General features: G+C 42.4%; 2 protein-coding genes and 1 long non-coding RNA gene across 7 annotated transcripts in view; 2 read left to right on the forward strand and 1 right to left on the reverse strand.

Annotated features, from left to right (window-relative positions):
* The first annotated feature begins 2375 nt into the window (after positions 1-2375).
* APOH (apolipoprotein H) lies at positions 2376-9589 on the forward strand. Of its 2 annotated transcripts, XM_032706509.1 has the most exons (8): positions 2376-2509; positions 3571-3747; positions 4693-4789; positions 6120-6196; positions 6789-6977; positions 7532-7711; positions 8218-8415; positions 9207-9589. In XM_032706509.1, exons 1-8 carry the CDS (start codon positions 2446-2448, stop codon positions 9275-9277), a joined length of 1053 nt encoding a protein of 350 aa, XP_032562400.1. In that variant the 5' UTR covers positions 2376-2445; the 3' UTR covers positions 9278-9589. The 2 variants fall into 2 exon arrangements, with proteins under 2 accessions (XP_032562400.1, XP_032562401.1); XM_032706510.1 differs by lacking the exon at positions 3571-3747 and having other exon boundaries at positions 2382-2509.
* A 3108-nt stretch (positions 9590-12697) lies between these two features.
* On the reverse strand, positions 12698-13446 carry LOC116796144. Its single transcript, XR_004360276.1, has 2 exons — positions 13261-13446; positions 12698-12852 (listed from the first exon to the last, which is right to left on the reverse strand). It is a non-coding gene; the product is annotated as an uncharacterized LOC116796144 (long non-coding RNA).
* CEP112 (centrosomal protein 112) overlaps positions 13441-19064 on the forward strand; it is a 154647-nt gene continuing 149023 nt past the window's right edge. For all 4 annotated transcript variants that reach the window (XM_032706505.1, XM_032706504.1, XM_032706506.1 and 1 more), the window contains exons 1-4: positions 13441-13568; positions 14276-14474; positions 15420-15610; positions 16306-16436. In XM_032706505.1, the coding sequence (XP_032562396.1) occupies positions 14375-14474; positions 15420-15610; positions 16306-16436 (422 nt within the window). In that variant the 5' untranslated portion in view covers positions 13441-13568; positions 14276-14374. The remainder of the gene's footprint in view (positions 13569-14275; positions 14475-15419; positions 15611-16305; positions 16437-19064) is intronic.

Raw genomic sequence — 19064 nt, forward strand, 5'->3', positions numbered from 1 at the left:
CTGCTCTGCATTTATGTGGTCTCTAATGAGACAAAATTCTGCTCCATTATTTGGTTTTCAGGAGCTGTAATATTAAATAGTTCACATGCAGAAGGAGTGGGCTGGATTTGATGGAAAATCAGATGATATAAAATTGAATGCTATCACAAACACAGCAAGAACTAGATTGGTTTGCTCGTGCTGTGCCAAGGTGAATCCATACAATAACAGCCATGTTTTCATAGAATCACAGAATCTTAGAACAGTTTGGGTGGGAAGGGACCTTAAAGATCATCTTCTTCCAACCCCTATCCATGGGCAGGGACACCTTCCACTAGCCCAGGTTGCTCCAAGCCCTGTCCAACCTGGCCTTGGACACTTCCAGGGATGGGGCAGCCACAGCTTCTCTGGGCAACCTGTGCCAGGGCCTCCCCACCCTCACAGGGAAGGATTCCTTCCCAATATCCCATCTAACCCTGCCCTCTGGCAGCTTAAGGCCATTTCCCCTTGTCCTGTCCCTCCATCCCTTGTCCAGCGTCCCTCTCCAGCTCTCCTGGAGCCCCTTTAGGCACTGGAAGGGGCTCCAAGGTTTCCCCTGGAGCCTCCTCTTCTCCAGGTGAACCCCCCCAGCTCTCCCAGCCTGGCTCCAGAGCAGCCCTATGATCATCTCAGTGGCCTCCTCTGGACTTCTCCAATTACTGAGAAAGACAAGATTATTTGTAACATACATTCCAATGTTTCTTAATGCAGAGAAAAACACATTTCCACAGAAAATCCCAATATTGCAGCTACTATGCAGTTATGTGAAGTACATAAATATTAATTTCGCAGTTTCGCCCGCAGTTTTAAGTTTCGATTTTAAGAGCAGTAAAGTTCTCACTCACAAAACGTATCGGGAAAATAACGTGCAGATAATTTAACCCCTTTTCCCTCTTTTTATAGTACAGAAAACTTGGGAAGTTCCCTTCCATGGCAGAGCTCGTTGCGCCATCTGCTGCGGGCAGGGGGGAACCGCGTATGGACGACGCCGAAACGTCCCTAATTGTGCCCATTTCGTCCTTTTTAAACACTGGAAAGGATGTAATCTTTCCTAAGGAAGGATTAAACCAGAGGCAATGAAGTTCATCACAGCGCTGCAGTGTGTCTTCGAGGGAAAAACTGCTCGTGAAAGAGAAGAGGAAGAAGCAGGATGTGACAAATGGAAAAATAATCAGATGCAAATACAGAAAACGAAGTCAATTTTTTTCTGTTGATTTAGCACTGGTACTTTGCCCTTTGGCACTGTGTATTTGGTAAATATTCTGAGCAGGACGTTCACAGCCTTTTCTTTCTGAGGAGAATAGCATGTTCCCACTTGTTTAATGTTGTGGCTAAAATTTGTGTTTTAAACACAAACAGAGAAATTTCATAAAACAAAGATAAATAAACAAACTATAGAAGATCCCGGCAGTAAGAGCTTGACATAACCCAGCTTCTCCTAGAGCTTCAAATGTCCCTCACTCCCCCTCACAGGCTGTGAGTCAGCAGGGGAGGAGGATACTTAGATTAGAAACACCAAACTGTGGAACAATGATTACACAAACGTTATTTTGGTTGCACTTCAGATGCTCCTGCAGTTAAAATCTGCTAAATTAGGAGAACTGCAGTATCAGAACCTCAGCTGATACCTGTGGAGTTCTGATTCCATGACCCCAAATTGCAGCACCAAAGCAAGATTTAATACCATCCAAAAATATGATTTAAGTTTGACTCCCCTTGTCACAAATCAGCACAGGCCAGAAGCATAATTTCAACCTTCCTACACTGCTGACATTGAGCACTGTCTCTGCTGCTTTTGGTTGTGTGGTAATTGGAAGATATTTATTGATGACAGGAATCGGATCAAACAGGCCCCCGAAAGCCTCAAGTTTCAGGCCAGATCATCATCTGGTGTAAACTGGCACGAAGTTGGCACCTGCCAATGTCAATGGCACTCCAACACCGATCATTTTGTCTTCAAAATATTTTGTTATAACTCTCAGGAGTCTTTGGTACATAGAAATACAGACAGTCAGGTGATAATCATGAGCTTCTTAGCGACAGTTCTATTAATTAATCCAGTATCACATTCCAGATACCCTCATCCGTTAAAGATGGTGAGGAGACAATACTGGTTTTTTCAGCACCACCAATCCCAACGGGAGATGCTCCAAAGAAACACCCAGAGATGCTCCACAGAAGCACCCAGAGAGGAGCAGTTCTGAGCTGAGACCGCCGCTTGAATCCCTGCATTATGCACCAACGCACCATGTGAGGGTTGGTTCAGCCTTTATTACCATCAATACAAGGAACCTTCTATCTTCTGTTTACTGGGATGGGAATAAACACAGGGAGTTAATATGTAACCATGCTTTTGTGGGTGCCTTGGGGTTTTAAGGGGAGAAACTCTGGCCTGAGGGTCACTCGGGACGTCGGGGACTGGCAGCGATGCACCCCCTGGCACTGCTCGTGGGCATCGTGGCCCTGAGCCACGGGGCTCTTGCAGCAAAAGGTAAGTGTTTTACACTTCCTAAGGGCAGCCCCATCCTGTAAGTGGGAATGAGGGAAGCTGGAGAAAACAAGAGGATTTTAAAGCCTTTAGATAATTCCAGTCAAGTGTTTTGATCAGGGATTTTCTCTGAAAGCGGTTTCTGCTCTTTTCCCTTTCCTCCCTCTGTCTCTCCCCGTGGTGAGGTGAGTTGCTGTATACAAAAGAATAAAATGAAGGAAAACAGAAGAAGTATTGACAGAAGTTTTGGGTTGCCTGCATTCCAGGGAGGCACTGCATGTGCCTGGAATTAACCTGCTCCATCCCCGTGCCCAGCTCCTGCTCACCTCACTCTCCCTTCCATCCAGCACAGCTTTTGCCTCACTTTTCTCCTCTTTCCCCCACATCAAGGGCTCTGGGGACTGTTTCATGCACCTTCTCCCTCTGTTTGCCATTCCTTTCTCCAGTACAAGCTCTGTGTCCCTGTCCTCTCCCCACAATCCCAGCAGGAGCCTCTCTCCCAGTCCTCTGCAGGATCACAGGCTGCAGCCCCTGTTCCTCCCTCTCTGCTCCCTCCTGTTCTCACCCTCTGCATTTGTTCACGCTGTCAACATGTTAAAGCTGGTTTGGAATCAGAGCTGTCTGATGGAACAAGAGGGTTTGCCCCAGCGAACAGAAAAACCGGGGAAACCAGAGAAAAACAAATTTAATTACAAGAAAAAACTCCCCTGATTTCCAGCTGACCCCACCAAACTAATTTAGATTACAAAGGAAATGCATTAGTTTGTTTGTAAGCCCCTCTTGCCCTCTCCTGTCCAAAGTAATTTGCCATAATTGACTCATTTTGCAGACCACCTCCATAAACCTATTTTGAAGGAAAAGTCAGTTTTAGTTAAAAAAGTGACACCAAATCTAACTGGGGGCATTGGTAGAGCTGCTAAGGAGAAGAAGAAGAAGAACATATTTTTTCCTGACTAATAATTATGGCAGCCATCAGCTGCCTCACCGAGGCACGCACAGGACAGGAAGATACTATAACTCCAATTTTCTACCTGGTTTCTTGTAAAGTCTCTCCTTTCCTCCAGTGTGCCCCAGGCCTCCAGAAGTGCTGTTTGCCACAATTAACGTGGACAAGCAGGTGTATGAAGTGGGTGAGGAGGTGGAATACACCTGCAGGCCTGGGTTCATGCCCAACAATGGCCAGAGGAAGTACACCTGCCTCCCGACCGGCAAGTGGGCCTTCAACACCCTGCTGTGCCTCCGTGAGTAACCCCCTGCCCAAAAATCCAATTCCCAAGGCCAAGCCCCCCTCCCACAACTCACCCCAGGGCGAGAGGGGTTTTCCAGACACAACACAAGACTCAATACGGGGGGGAAGGGAATTATATTACAATTATTGCACAAATAAATATTATAATATGTTATATACACAATCCTAACTATCTCTCCTATGGTAAAGCAGTATTTGCATTGGATCAAATCTCTTTTCCCTCCAATAAAAGTGGGGAAGGGAAGAAGGAAATATCCTTTCCAAGTTCAGGGCAGCAGTGTCTCTCTCTTCAATGCAGCGGTCGTAGCTGGAGTTGTTGTAGTTGGATCTCTCTCCATTACACCCCCCAAATCCTGCTCCCACCCTGGTACTGGGCACTGGTCTGAAAAGGGGATTTAGAGGCCGTGTGAGGGACCACATGTATTTAAGCAGATATACCTCCAGCTCCAGTTGTTCTTCCCTTACATGCTGGAAGACAACAGGGTGTGGGAGGGGAGAGAGGTGGGAACAGGGGAAGGATCTTCCCATCCATGTCCCGTGGCCTCCCTGTAATCCTCTGCTCCTGGACAGGGATGGAGGTTGGACCTGGACATGGGGAACCTTCATCTGCCCCAGCCCAGCAGTGCTTGTGCTCTACCATCAGTAACCCCTGCATTTATTGTATCCCTCGCTGTCCATTTTTATCATTTCACTGCACTGAAGTTATATTCCTCAGACAATCAAATGCTAAAAGAATATTCAATCAAAAAAGCTTCAAAATTACTATATTTTGATAGAAACAGAACATCCAGACTTATGAAATGCAGTATATGTGAGTAGAGAAATGTGAAAGACACCAGGATGAACCTTTATGATCAACTTGTTCCCATCATAATGAAATCATTATTTCATGCCTCATGAAATAACATTATCCTTTCTTTTTATCTTTAATTAACAGCAAAGAGATGTACCCCTCCTGGACCCTTGGAGAATGGAAAGATTGATTTTGTAGAACTCCAGTATCAGAGTACTATAAATTTTTCATGTGAACCAGGGTAAGCATTCCCTTCCTCATACTGTTAAATAAACAGCCTAAATCACTGTATTACATTCTAGTATCACCCACTGCCATATTGCAAGGCAGAGAACTTGGAAAACTGCACATAAAAACTCATCTACACTTCAGAAATTATTTTAAAAAAGCCTATCTAGTGATCCTCTGTTCAGTCTTGGCTGTAACATCCTGGAGCTTTGCTACAAAGTCTTGCAAATATGGAAACTATCAAAACAGCAGAGATTTTACGCAAAGATTTATTCTGGAGTGCTTTCCCTTGCTTTTTAAATCCTCTTATTACATCATGAGATGAAATCCTACAGCAGAGAGTAGATAATCTCCAGCAAAGTTGTTGTGCTCTTCGGCTCTGGAGACTGGAAATTGTGTTTCTGTGCCTTTCCAAGCTCAATAAATGAAAACAAGAGGTTAATCCTCACTTAGTCCCTGCAGTAAAGGCACTTTTACTCAAGGCTACTCACTAACTTTAGAAATGAGGATGCATTCAAAGAAAAATAGTTATGGTTAATGCAGGGAAATATTTGAACAGAATTTCATTTTACTTGGGTAATTAATGACTAAACAGTTCTTACCTGGAAGGTGAGACATAGCCTGGAGTTCACTGAAACATCACCACTCTCAACTATCTCCTTCTACAAAACAGACACAAGATAAGGAATAAATAAATTCAGCTGTGACACCAAATGCAGCAATGGGACTTGATTGGATGTTGCTAATTACAATTTACTGGTTTTCAGCTGTGTGATATTAAAATCAGAGGCACATGCTGAATATTTCTTTAAAACTCAGAGTAAAGGCTAATAATGTAAGTGCAGAGGAGGGGAGAGAAGCATTTAGTGTGCATATGGAAACTGAAGTGAGTGTCTGCCATTAAAATATAACAATGTAACTAGTTCTTAAGAGTGTTGAGTTCTTTGCAATATTTGATCCTAATTGCCATCATCAGCTAGGAAGTCCTCCCAAGAAACCATAACATTTACATTAGCAATCACAGATAAATGTTTGCTACTTACAAATACCCATAGTATTAAACAATTGTAGAAGTTAATACATAAAACAGAACATATAGTTGAAGAAAAGCAAAACATCTTCTTGTATCCAGCCTTCTGCCTGGATCTTTGCAATACTTGAATATTAACAATTTTTCATATTTGAATCCAAAATTCAGGAAGAGCTGGACTAGTGAAGGATTTCAGAGCTAGACTCTTAAGTCTGTTTATGAGAAATTTTAGTTTTTCTTGCAGAGAACAATTTGATTTTGTCCCTGTTCCTTAAGCTCTCTGATAACCAGGATAGTATCTTTTTTTTTCCAGCTACAACCTTGTTGGGTCAAGAACAAGCCAGTGCATGTCAGATGGAAAGTGGACTGGAGTTTTTCCACAGTGTCAACGTACGTGTTTCAATACTAAAGAACTACTCTACTCTTACTCTCATTCCAGAAAGATTCTTTTCCACGGCTCAGAGTAACACTTACTCTTATTCACAGCTCTTCCACAGTGCAGTGCAAAAAAAAAATGGTTAGGAAAAATCCAGCAGAACCCTGGATGTTTGGTTTTAGGTCTGTGGGTTTTAGAGAAATACAGTTTAAAGGTCTGTACAAAAGGCCAGGATCAGGGATGCTATTTACAGCTGGAGGTAAGATGTTTATCCACTCCAATTCCTCCTCCCTGCGTATAAAAAGAGGATATTGTCATGCCTTTGCACTGTTACACAGGGTTTTGCTCTAACCTGTCCTGCATAAAGACTTTACTGAAAGAGCAATAATATTGTCTGAGAAATACAGCAAAAATCACAAATTCCATGCTCTAGGACTCCTGAGACCTTTAATCTGAACTATTTGTTTCATCAGCTCTGATTCCACGAAGGGCAGCGTGGGTTCATTTAGTTGCAAACACGTTGCTCCTCTGATTCCAGGAATAATTTGATCTCCGATTTTTCTCTAATCTCTCTCTTTAATTTCCATGAACGCCGTGCTTTTCCAGCGGTGACTTGCCCACCTCCCCCCATCCCGGAATTTGGAGTCCTTTCTTACCGTCGCTCAAAACCTGGAAACGTTTCTCATTTCCTGGACACGATCACCTTCGAATGTGTCCCCCCCATGGCACTTTTTGGGAATGAGACAGCCACCTGCACGGCCAATGGGACCTGGAGCAGCATTCCAGAGTGCAAGGGTAAGGAACACCAAAAAATATGCCCTAGAATTGTATGTTCTATACAGAACTACATGAACAACCTTAATATTTTATTTTTATTAACAACTGTTATTGCAAACGTGCAGCAGAATTATTCTGCAATTCAGGCCCGTGGATGTGAGGGGGTTGCTCACACGACGTGGCATTGCCAAAATATTTGCTGCAGTATAAAGGTTATATAAACAAACCCTGCTAAATGGAGTTCCCAGTGGGGAACTGGAGCCTCCAGCGTGCAGCCAACATTTTATTCTAAGCTTGGATTCATCAAAGAAACAATCAACCTCACCCTTAGTCCTAAGAACTTGCAGTGAAACTAAGCCACGTTTAAGTAATTTTTTTGCTATAACCACAGATTGATGTGTATTTAAAACAAGAAATGTTTGTTTACTTGCGGTGGTTTTCTAAGCTGTGTTTTCCTGTGCAAGGGGCTGAAATGAACCACCGTGGGAGTTTTATGTATTTTTCAGGTGTATAATGTGTTTTTTTTAGACCCGTGACATGGATAAAGTTTTGGTTTTGGTTTTGTCCCACAGTTGTCACCTGCCCCACTCCAATAGGGATAGAAAATGGATTCATAGAGTTTGCTGTCCGCAGGACGTACCACTACAACGAGAGTGTCAGCTTTGGCTGCCAGCCCACCTATGTGATGGAGGGATCCAACCATTCCCGGTGTGAAAAGACTGGAAACTGGTCCACAAAACCGATTTGTAGAGGTATGCACACACCACCTGCTAGAAACCACAGAAAACTGAATTTTCCTGTCAGACTCTGCCTGTTCCTCACTGCTCTGTGCAGGAGCTGCCTTCCAAAGGAAACCAAAATCATAATTGCAAGGCCCTGAGAATCTAAGACCACTCCCAACATTGAACATTGTATGAATGTAGATATGAATGGTATGATTATATGTATGAATGATGTATCTGAATCGACTTCAATAATCAGCCACATAAGTTTTTTTTGTCTGAGCATTTCCTCTCCTCTTCCCATTTGATATCATTAGAAATGTTACTGAGGCTGGATATCCACTGGAAACTTTTGACCCTCTGCTTTGGGGTCTGAATTTCTTCAGCATTGTAATACCAGCAGAAGTTCTCTAGATATATGTGGGACACATTGGTTTTCATTCCAAAATGGCTCCTGTACAGGAATCTGATGGGATCTACTCCTCCCCTTTTCAAATCCTTACATCTTCCTTATAACTGGTTTTTTTTTTTCACAGCACCATGTAAGATACCAGTTAAGAAAGCTGTGGTGTTATACAATGGGGAGAAGAAGAGAGTTCAGAACGACCTCAAGGAGGGTATTCTGCACGGGGAAACCGTGTCCTTCTTCTGCAAGAACAAGGAAAAATCCTGTGCCTACACCGTGGACGTGGCGTGTGTGGATGGCAACTTCACCCTCCCTGCCTGTTTCAAAGGTAGGACCGAGGCTGAGCCCAAACCAGCTTCTGGTGTGGAATTATGAGTGCTTTAGTGTGGGGGGCAGTGTCACAGTTCATCCTCAAGCCCTCTTTGAGTGGATAATTCCTCTGCCTTGGACTGGAGTTTTGGATGTTTTGGAGAAGGAAATGATGCACAGCAAGAGTTGTGGATTTTTTGGATACATCAAAGCCCTGCTTTAATTCCTGTCCTGTTCTAGAAAGTGCTATTTAAAGGTGGCCTAGCCCAAAGAAAAGCATTCTGGGATTTCAGGAATACTTGGATCAGCACCTTCTCTAGGGGTAAAGAGCCTGAGCACTGCTGCAGCCTCAAGAACCTGATTTTCCCCTCCTATTCTGCTGAATTATTCCCACCTTATGCTGATCAGAAACACACTTTGGACCAAGAGTGGTAAAAAGCAGCTGATAAAGCTGTGGTGAGGAATTGATGCTGGAGGAACTGCTTCACAGGCACCCAGGCTTTTAGAAGAAATAAACAGCCAACACCAATGTTTGTTAGGAAAGGGAATGTTTTGCATTTGTTTTCTCAACATTCCTTGTACAGAATTTTCCTTGTAAGTTTTATTTTCCTTTGTAAGCAAAGGAAAAGCACAGACTACCCCCCATGAAAACATCTTCCCTCACATTCAGCTTGGTTTCTGATGTATGTAGCTCAGCTTTCATTGAAACAGAAATGAAATCAGTGTATTTCTTCAAGATGTTTACTACCATGCAAAGAGTTGTTTTCAGATGTGCTTCAAGATTTTAACCCAAGTTCTTGATTCCAACAGAACGTGGCTTTTTTTCAACTCTTGTGAAGAAGGACCCATCAGACATGAAACCATGTGAAGACGAAGCATGAATGAGAGAAATAATACAGTACTAAATTTCTGCCTTCCTGAGACAGAGCCTTTCACATATGAGAGGAAAAGTGTGAACTTCCAGGTGAACTCCAGACTCTGGGAATGCAGTCTCAGCCTTTTCCCTCTCACAATCCCCACCAGCCTCTTCCACAAGCTATGACACATTATTTCAGCCATTAACCTCCATTCTCTCTTCTCTGCCTTCTTCCAAATCCCTGCAATGCTGCTTCTCTTTGATATTTCCAAAATTTATACAACTGTAAATGACTTCCTCAATAGCAGTCGCTTTACAATAAAGTGATTTTCAGCCACTAGTGTGTTCCTATTTAATATTACCTAATCATCAATTAAATCCTTTAGCTCTGGACTGATTTACACTGAAAGGTCTTAATCATTGGTAATTACCTGGGTTCTGATTCCATTAACACTCCCCTGTGACAGGGAGTGGACCTTTATGAATAGGCAGAGGGTCATCAGCCTGGGATTTTCCAGAATTTATGTAAGTAGAAAGACTGAGATTTCCAAATTACTTTAGAAGCCAAATATCCAACCACAATTTAAATGTCAATAACATCACATAAAGCATTTTTTTTTAATATTTTAAAAGAAATTCAAAAGTTACTAAGACCATTTTTTTGAGATTCTAACTTCACCTGAAAACGTTGTTTTAAACAACTGTTAATTTTTACCACTGTTTCAATATTACACAATGTAACTGCTTCATCTTTTTTTTTTTTTTTAAGAGAACTGCACACCATTGAGCAACAGCACTGATCTCTGGTCATTAAGTAGCTTTGAAGTAAATTGTACTTTTAATTTGATTTATGATACAGGCAGCTCACTGGTATGATCCAATCTGACAAGTTTTGTGCTTATGTGTGTATTTCCATTCAGAAAAAAGTAATTATGATTTCAATATACTAGAAAGTGATAAAGAAATACTTGTTGTGCACATATAATGAATTGTCATGAGTCATATACATGGTTCCCTCTACAGTACAAAAGCTTTTTCTGTGATTAAAAGCATAAGTAAGTTACTCAGCATGCAAGCTACTGTAGAACTTTTAAAAGGAGCATTTAACATTAATATCAAACTACTTTTAAGATGCTACAGCTGCCATTAAACAACTCTGAACATACTCTAATTACCTTTTTTCTTTTTTTTTTTTTGAAGGCTGCATATGAATATTTTAATAGTATGACTGATATAATTTGTCCTTATGCTTCCTACTTTTAAGGAGAGATGGAGGCAGCTATTATTAAGTATTTAATACTTTGTACTCATCAGCAATTTAATTCTCTAACGTAGAGACAGACGAATTCATGCTGGCAACTGGAGTGGGTATTTCCTTGGTACAGTGTGTGCTGTGTTTTGGTTCCCAACATGTTAAAGTGGGATCCTTGAATGTCAAGGCCAAGATATCCATAATTTCTTCTAACACATCCATGAACCAGCTGGCAGGACCCAATGAGTTTGGAAGTGTTGTGTGGATCCCTCTCTGGGATCGGAACGTCCGGGACAGTCGCTGAGATACCAAACACAGTTTAATATTAACTTGTGTTTCATGGCAAACCCCGTGAGGTTGGTGTAACATTCACTGCCACCAAAATACTGTTTGGCCCCGAAATGACTCGTGTTTTGCACAAAAACAGTCGCCTCAGGAAAACTGAGATTTTTTTTCTGAGCAAATTTTCCCACTTGTACTTTGCCATGCAGCAGGATAATGACTGAGCTCGTCAGCTGGCCCTGCTTCCTCACTGGGTATGCAGTGCTGGAACACTTGAAAGGATCACCCTTAGGAGCCAATGTTCAGATGCTGAATTTATTAGCTAGTCTCCTGAAGCAAGAAGGGGGAGAAAAAAAAATCTGTGACCTGTTAACTCTTTGAAGTAGTGAGGTGTTTGTGAATCACAACTTTTCAGACATGAAAGATTGGCTCAGAAGGTCTGAAAAATAATGTCTTGCAACTCCAAGTGTTCCAGAGGCTGGTAGGAGGCAGTGAAACCTGCCTTTTTCTTCCACCCCCCCCCCTTTTTATTTTTTTTGAGGTGTTTGAAAGAATGCCTTAAGCTGTGTTCATGTTACTTGTGGCAACCTGCTGAGACAGTTACAGACATAAGAGGACATGGTAAAATGAGGTGAAAAAAAAAAATGCTGTATGTGTTTTACTTAAATGGTCATATTTTTACAATTCAAATTGGGAGTATTCTGTATCCTGGCTGGGATATCTCTGTGTTCTGTAACAGTGTATCCTTAGTGATTTCCTCTGGAAGGTCAGTGCACACCAGTGCTCCTCATGTCCAGGCTGCACTTTGGCTGGAGACAAGATCTCAGTAATTTCTTCAATCTTCTATTTTTCTTTCATGTTTTTGGACAGAAGTTATGTAGTTATCAAATCACTGCAGGTAGGCTTCAACCTCTCTGGCCACCCTGCTTTGCACTGGTAAGCAGACCCAGAAACTGGAGCTATTCCTTCAGGAAATTTCTCTTGGAGCAGCGATTCCAATTTCATTGGTTCTGCTCTGCCTCATGTTCTTTTTCACCATATTCCAGCAAATTCAGTTTTTCAAAGTACTCTGTGATGACCATGACAGGGACATACTCAAATCTGAAGGCAACATGCAGAAACAAATCAATGAATAACGACATACAAAAAGGGTGGCTTAGAAATTCCACCCCTTTTTGATGGTGAAAACCAGATTTGCAAAGCTGGACAGAAATGCAAACGTCTCCCTGGATTACCTGAGTAACATGCTGATGTGCTGCCCCTGGAGAGAGTCACATTCTTCAGCCCTTTCAGCCTTTCTTATTCTAGCAACTAATAAAACTCTCCCCTGTCTCCTATGATTTGGACAAATTGGTTTTATACCGACTACAAAATTCCCCTGACAAATCTGGTTATCTGAGGTGATGATTCAAGAAGTGAGAAGTCTGGCAAGTTCAGCCACCTGGTAGTGTCACTGTGCTGCAAGAATCTACTGTGGTTTTAAACCAGATGAAAAGCAGTCCCATCTCTCTCGTTATATTAAATGACAAATATTTTAAATTTGGAACTTAAAGGTAATAAATCATCTTTGTAACGTGCTCATGAGATTCGACCACGGATGAAATATTCCATCAGTGATTTCTGCACTGCTTCCATGCAAATGTGGGTTTAAGGCAACCTGAGCAGGCACTGGTGTAGCTGTCAGAGCTATCACCCAATGAGCCCCAACGTGGAGTCACTTCTGCTGAAGATTAGCTGAGAAATCAAAGAAAACAGCCAATTTTCTACCCTGCACTTAAGGATTTCTTGTTTGATGTGTGTGTGCATGCGAATCAAGCTTAGGAGAGCTGAAGAGTTTGTTCAAGATAAAAGCGCTTTAGGCCCTACACAGGCAGTAAGGCCTGTGACAGATTGTTGGGGAAACAGAAATAAATGAATCAGCCAGAGGTTTTATTTGGGATTGCACATACACACAATCACTGACTGAAGAAGAGATTGAAGAGCTCAAAGGACTGGGAGATTTCTCTGATTCTTTGGGATTCTTCCTTCCTTCTTTTGGATCTTTCTTTTTGGTTTTTTTGGCACGGCTACAAAAGAAGTGCAGTGGGGTAGAGATGTTGCAGAATCACAGAACATCCTGAGCTGGAAGGGACCCCCCCAAGGATCACGAAGTCCATCTCCTGGCCCCGCACAGCACCATCCCCAAGAGGTGGATCCTCAGGTGATTCTCACACCTGAGAGGATCATCCAAACCCTCCTGGAGCTCTGGCAGCCTCGGTGCTGTGACCACCGCCCCACAGGGGAGCCTGTTCAGCGCCCGACCACCCTCTGGGGGAAGCACCTTTCCCTGAGATCCAACCTGACCCTTCTCTGACACAGCTCCAGCCGTTCCCTTCGGTCCTGTCCCTGCTCGCAGGGAGATCAGCGCCCGATCGCGTAACGAGCTCAGGCAGCGACCGCGTCCCTGCGGTGCCTCCCCCGCGGCTCCCACGCACTGTAATTAAGCCCAAGCGGTTTTTCCCCGTGAAGGTTTCTGGGCACCAGCAACTCCCCCGGCCCACCCCCTCCCTCCGGGCCGTGCTCGGGTGTGGCTCCGGGCCGGGCCGGCCGGGCCGTGTCGCCGGTAACCCGCGGAAACGGAAACGCGCGGGGCCCGCGGGGCCGCCGGGAGCGGGGCCGGTTTGAACGTTCGGCCGCCGGCTCAGCCCGGCCGCGCCTGCCCCGAGCGGGGCCGGGACCCGCCGGCTCAGCCCGGCTGTGCCTCCCCCGTTCGGGGGTCCCGGCCCGGCTCTGCCCTCCCGAGGTAAAGGGGCAGCGGCCGGGGAGGTGCCCGCGGGCGGCTCGGGGCAGGGAGGGAAGGAGGGGATGATGATGATGGGGATGATGGGGACGGATCTGTGCAGAGGGGAGGGACCGTCAGCGGCTCCGGCGGGCACAGGGGCGTGCGGGTTGCAGGTGAAATGCACAAAAACGGTCCCCAATTCCAACTGGGAAATGCCCCTCGGTTGGTCAGACCCGGTGCTGATAACACCGAGTTCGTGGGGTCAATCCCCATCTATTCACTTAAGAGCGATTCACTTAAGACGCGATGATCCTTTTGGGTCCCTTCCAGCGCCGTGGCTCTGTGACAGTTTGGTGATGAGCGCTTGTCTTTGCAGCGCTGCTTCCTCAAAAACCAGCCCTGACAACGTTTTTGGTTCTGCCGCTTTTAACTATACCTCTGCTTGCTTCTGCTGTCCAGTTTTTCTACTGGTTTCTCCTTCTTTTTCCCCTCTGCCTTGAAAAAAACCCGCTCTAATCCTAAGGAGTACCAGCTTGGGAACGCGGTACCACAAACGCCTCGAGGTGCTCTGTACAAATTGTGTGTAATGAATACATTCAGCGTGTAGTTGGAAGTTCAATTTCAAACCTAAACAAACACATTCTCGTATCTGCTGTTTGCAAACAATCCCTCTTAAGTTTCGTGTTTATTTGTACGCAATAACACAGCTAGGTTTGTTTCCCGTGTAGTTTCCAAGCATGTCTTTGCGGGGCCCCGAGGTGAAGACAGGCTGATGTGAAGTGAATTTTTGACCTTTTCTCCTCCAATGTGGTGAATGTTCTTCCAAAATGAGCAGCGAAGACGAAATCTCTGAGAAACTGGATACAGAATTGAATCGCTACATTGTGGCTATGAAGCCTTATGTTCTAAAGCTGCAGGACAGTTCTGGTAAATATGGGTAAAATGTGCATTTAAAGGCTAATAACAGAATTCTAGGTGACTGATAATTATAATTTTGTATCTATGTACTTGTATCAGTTTAGCCAGAAACTTAATATCTGTTATGGCATGGTTTTGACATAGGGTTTGTCCAACTTCTAAAGGTGGATTTTTTTTTAGATACTTTCTGCAATTGTTTGAGCTTATCTGTGTTATCATCACGATGTGAATATGCTTTTTGCATAACCACGTTAGTATTTCTTTTTAAAAACCTAATGCTGTAGAAACAAAAAGCTTCTTAAAGGCATTGTTTTTGAGATGGCCCTTACAAATCACAAATATTTTCTAGTTATAAAGGTGTTAAAATTTGGTTAGGAATGTGTAATAGTTGGAACATCAATTAAGAAATGATGTTTTATAAATTTTTTTTTTTTACAACTAACTGGTTATTATTAAAGGCACAGACCCTACAAAGTAAGACCTTTCTGTGTGAACATTTAACCAAATGAATAATTTCATCATCTGGCAGCAAAATTTGTGTAAATACAGATTTTTTTTTAATTAATGAATATTTATTATGTATTTAAAGTATTAATGCTCACGCAGGCTGTAAGTTGTAGTTAATGGCTGCTCTTGCAGTGATTGCAGAATTCTTGGTGATTTATGTCTTCTGTCCTTATTAGGGATTGATTCCCAAACATGCCATTTCTGGAAGTGATGTAAACATGAATTTATAGAAAATGTTTCTGAAATATGTAAATTTCAACTATTGTTAAAGACTTATAAATAATCTGTTTAACTGTTTTTGTTTGGTTTGATCATTTGGGTTTGTTTGTTACTTTTGGGTAGAAGGGAGACACCTGTGAAACCGGTGACCAGTGATGGCTTCTGCTTCTTCAGTGTGTTTGATTTGCTCTGAAAATGTAGAATGAGGATGTGTATCTGTGTTTTCAGAACGAAGAATATGTGCACTGTGGATTAAAAAACTCTGCAGACCCTCAGGAGCAGGGGTAGGATTAGAGGGAAGGAAGAATCGGAACTTGTATGCAAAACTTTTGCTCCACATGCTGAAACAAGGAGTCCTGGAGGGACCTTTTGCACAAAAACCAGAACAAGGATTGCTGAAAAATTTGCCTTCCTACATGGTGAGTGAGACAAACAAAGATATACACTCAAGATACATTTGCCTCTTTGATTTGGCACAAATGTGAAAAATTATGTTGGGAAAATCTTTTAATGGGCAAAACCTCTTATGAAACCTCTGTCTTCTTCAAAATTCAGATTAGCAGGCTTATAAAAATCAGTGTTCTGAAGAAACAATTTCTGATTCTTTGAAAATATGTAATAAAAAGCCATTGAGGCTTTCTTTTGTCTTAATCAGCAGTTTTGTGAAAGGAAAAATGTGCTAGAAGGTGGTGACTTTAGTAATTAGAGGTGATTATAGGAGGCTGTGTATCTGTGAAAGATAAGATGACTGTTCATACAGATGTTGTTAAGCTGATTGTTTTCTCGAGGCATGAATATAGTATGTCAATGCTTGGCATCAGCTTTAATGGGGTAACAGTCCTGATTTATGCTAAAATTACCCATACTGAAGGAAGTAAAGTACTGGAAAACATTTACACTGTTGCCTGTTGTATGAATTTCCAGGGGTTGGGAGTGTGGCATCTGCCACTGCCTTCACTGGAAAAAGGATGTTTTTACTGCAGATATTCCTGCGAAGAAATTACACTATTTATAGAAATTATTGTATAGAAATTTATTATATAGAAATTTAACTAGGTAAAGAATGTATTGGTGCAAATATATTTTGTTGGTTTTGCTTTTATTCTCATTACAGACAACTTATGTTGAAGAACTAAGTACAGCAGGAGCTGTGAGCAATAGCTCAGGCTGTTTGCCTGAGTGGGTACTGGGAGAACTAGAAAACAGTGAAGTTAAAGAGGAATCCTCTGTATCAACAGCACAGGGGTAGGATTTCTGTATTTGCTTTGTTCAGTATTTGATATTTAATAGATTTCTGATTTGATAAGTTCTGGATGCTTCAGTTTGTGTGAGTTTGTGATGGACTCATCATCAGTGTTTGTACTTGGTAAGCAGAAACTCTGGTAATTGCTTCAATGTAATGAAATATTCTAGACTTTTTCATTCTCACTTTTCTCCATCGTGTCTTCTTCTCTGGCTTTCATCCTCTATGTCCCTCCAAGCTCTATCCTCTTTCCCTTCCTCCTCTTCTCCTCCTCCTCCTTTCAGTTACAGACACTTAACTTGGAAAATCTAGGTTAACATTTGTAGTCTAGGACCATAATCTGAAAGGAGCTGTTTTATTAAATAGTTATTAATGGCTATATTTCCTATAGAGATTAGAAATCCAAACAAGCATACAAATGGTGGATTTAAAGGTTGTTCTATGATTGTTGCTCCCAGTTTTTTTAAAGGAAGCAGAATAATGGCTTCCTGCAGATAAGCCAAGTTTGCTGTTCTGTGACAAAGGAGGAAAAGTTTCATGTGTACAGAGAGATTTGATTTATTTTTTTGTGAGCGTGTTGGTTCACCCTGAACACCTATTTGTCTTGTGTTTCATCAGGGCTTCTTTATGAACTAGCAAGATTTCTTTATGTTTCCCTTAAGCATAATAAATCCTGGATTCCAGAAGGTCAGGCTGGCCCAGCTGTACTTGTTAAAATTTAGGAGGCTAAAAATCAGAGCTGCTGCCTGGGGGATACTCTACCATGTTTCTGAGTGGGGAGGATTGTTTGCAGTGGCTCCATCCTTGTCTGAATAACTTCTCTCTGAGTTTAAAATGTTTTGGTCCATATCATGGTGGCTACTACAAACACATGAGCTTTGCTGGTGACCAGCACCACCTGTGCTTAAATCCTGCATGTTTGTCATTAGGATAATTTAAAAAATTCAGCATTGCTCATTTGCAGCTCTGCAGCTGAACCCTGAACATCTGCAGCTGCACCTTGTTCTGGCAATCCATTGGCTCTGGGGAGGTTTGCAGGAGCTCATGAGCTTCAGCTGCATCCTTGCTTCCAATCAGTTGGGAATAGAGCTGCTCACAGAGCAGGGAAGGGGCTGAAATGGGTCAGGTTATTGAGGCTTGTTCTCCTGTTGGCTTGGAAAAATGTCCCTCCAGTATTGAAGGAGTGCCCAGCTGGTCAGTTGGACAACATTGGAAATCTTCAGCTCTGTTCTGCCCTATTTTTTGGGAATCTTAAGTAGATTTTAGTTCAGTCTACTGTTCTTAAGTATTTACTTTCTGGATTTTCTTTGCAGCACAACTTGGTGCTGATTATCAAGATCTATGTTCCTTTTTGGGATTTTGTTGTTGGGTTTTTTTTAATGTGACTGCATTTCAGTCATGGATGGAGTGGCCTCTTGTTTGCTGGTTTGGAAGGTTAGTTAATGTTTAACCTCTCTTTAATCCTTGGTGAAGGAAGCACTCAGACATAGGCTCTGACTATTATTCCAGGCTTAGTAGGTGCTGTGCAGGTGGAAGTGAGTGTTTGCTTCTATATGAAGCTTCTGGTTTGATTTCATCACATTACAAATACATGTGCAGGTTTTGTTTCACAAGTTTAGTGCTTTTTTAATGTGTTCACTTACATTTTTCATGAGTGGCCATCATTAGCTGTTTTACTGTAGGAACACTGATGTGTTTGCTGTATATTATGTTTATATGTGTATGATGTTTATATCATGTTTTTCATCATGTTTTTAATTTTTCAGCTGTGATTTGGAGAGAGGACAGTTAGACACTCTTGCAAGTTAAATCATGTTGATATTGAGTATCATGAAGCTTTTCCTCTTCTGCATCCAGTAACTGTGTGTAATTCTAACAATCACTTAAAAAGTTGCTCTTAGGTCTGATGTATCTCCTCTTCCTGAGCACTAAGGGCTCTTCTGGTTGCTCTGATAGGAGCTTGTGGTTTTGATAAGAACCTTGTGGTTTAAGAAACAGAGGCAGAGAATGGAAAATTGTCAGCTGAGTTATCATATTCCTGCTTTGGGCTTGGTGATTCAGAGGATTGTTGGGAAGAGGTGTCCAGATACCCTCAATTAGAAAAAAAATACATTTGACCTTATGAAAACAAGGATTGTATCGTGCTTTAGAAATGGTTTTTGAGACCTTGGCTGAATTTGTGTTGACATTGTGCCATGTCAAGATACCTGGCCTGGATCTGGTCAGGTTGTCTTGGTCACTGGGTGTGGCATTGTTGTGATAAAGGGTAATTTTGAGTATTAGAAGCAGCAAAACAATATCAGCACAACTCTGCCCTGTTAGGCCCAATTTAGCATATTGATTTATGGGATAAAAATACACCTAATTACTCCTAATTCCTTACCTACTGTCAGCTGGGGTGTTATTTGCATATTCCTCCCTCTGTGTATGGCTGGTGCTGGTCCCTGTTTGAGGAAAGCTGAGGTACAGTTCCACCTACTCCCACCCCTGTATTCTTTGCCATATTTTTACTCTCTTTCCCACTTGGTTCATGGTAGAATATTGGGAATCTGACCCCTTTTCCCTCTCAGTATCTGAACCTAAGATTCAGCTTGGTCTGGCAAAGTTCCTGAAGTTTTGGGTGAGGTAGT

Source organism: Chiroxiphia lanceolata, chromosome 19, assembly GCF_009829145.1.
Source record: "Chiroxiphia lanceolata isolate bChiLan1 chromosome 19, bChiLan1.pri, whole genome shotgun sequence".
NCBI classification, from domain to species: Eukaryota; Metazoa; Chordata; class Aves; order Passeriformes; family Pipridae; genus Chiroxiphia; species Chiroxiphia lanceolata.

Coding starts and splice junctions, on each gene's coding strand:
- APOH (XM_032706509.1), top strand. CDS start 2,446: ATGCACCCCCTGGCACTGCTCGTGGGCATCGTGGCCCTGAGCCACGGG. Junction 4,790..6,119: donor AATTTTTCATGTGAACCAGG/GTAAGCATTCCC, acceptor TTTTTTTTCCAG/CTACAACCTTGTTGGGTCAA. Junction 6,978..7,531: donor CAGCATTCCAGAGTGCAAGG/GTAAGGAACACC, acceptor TTTGTCCCACAG/TTGTCACCTGCCCCACTCCA.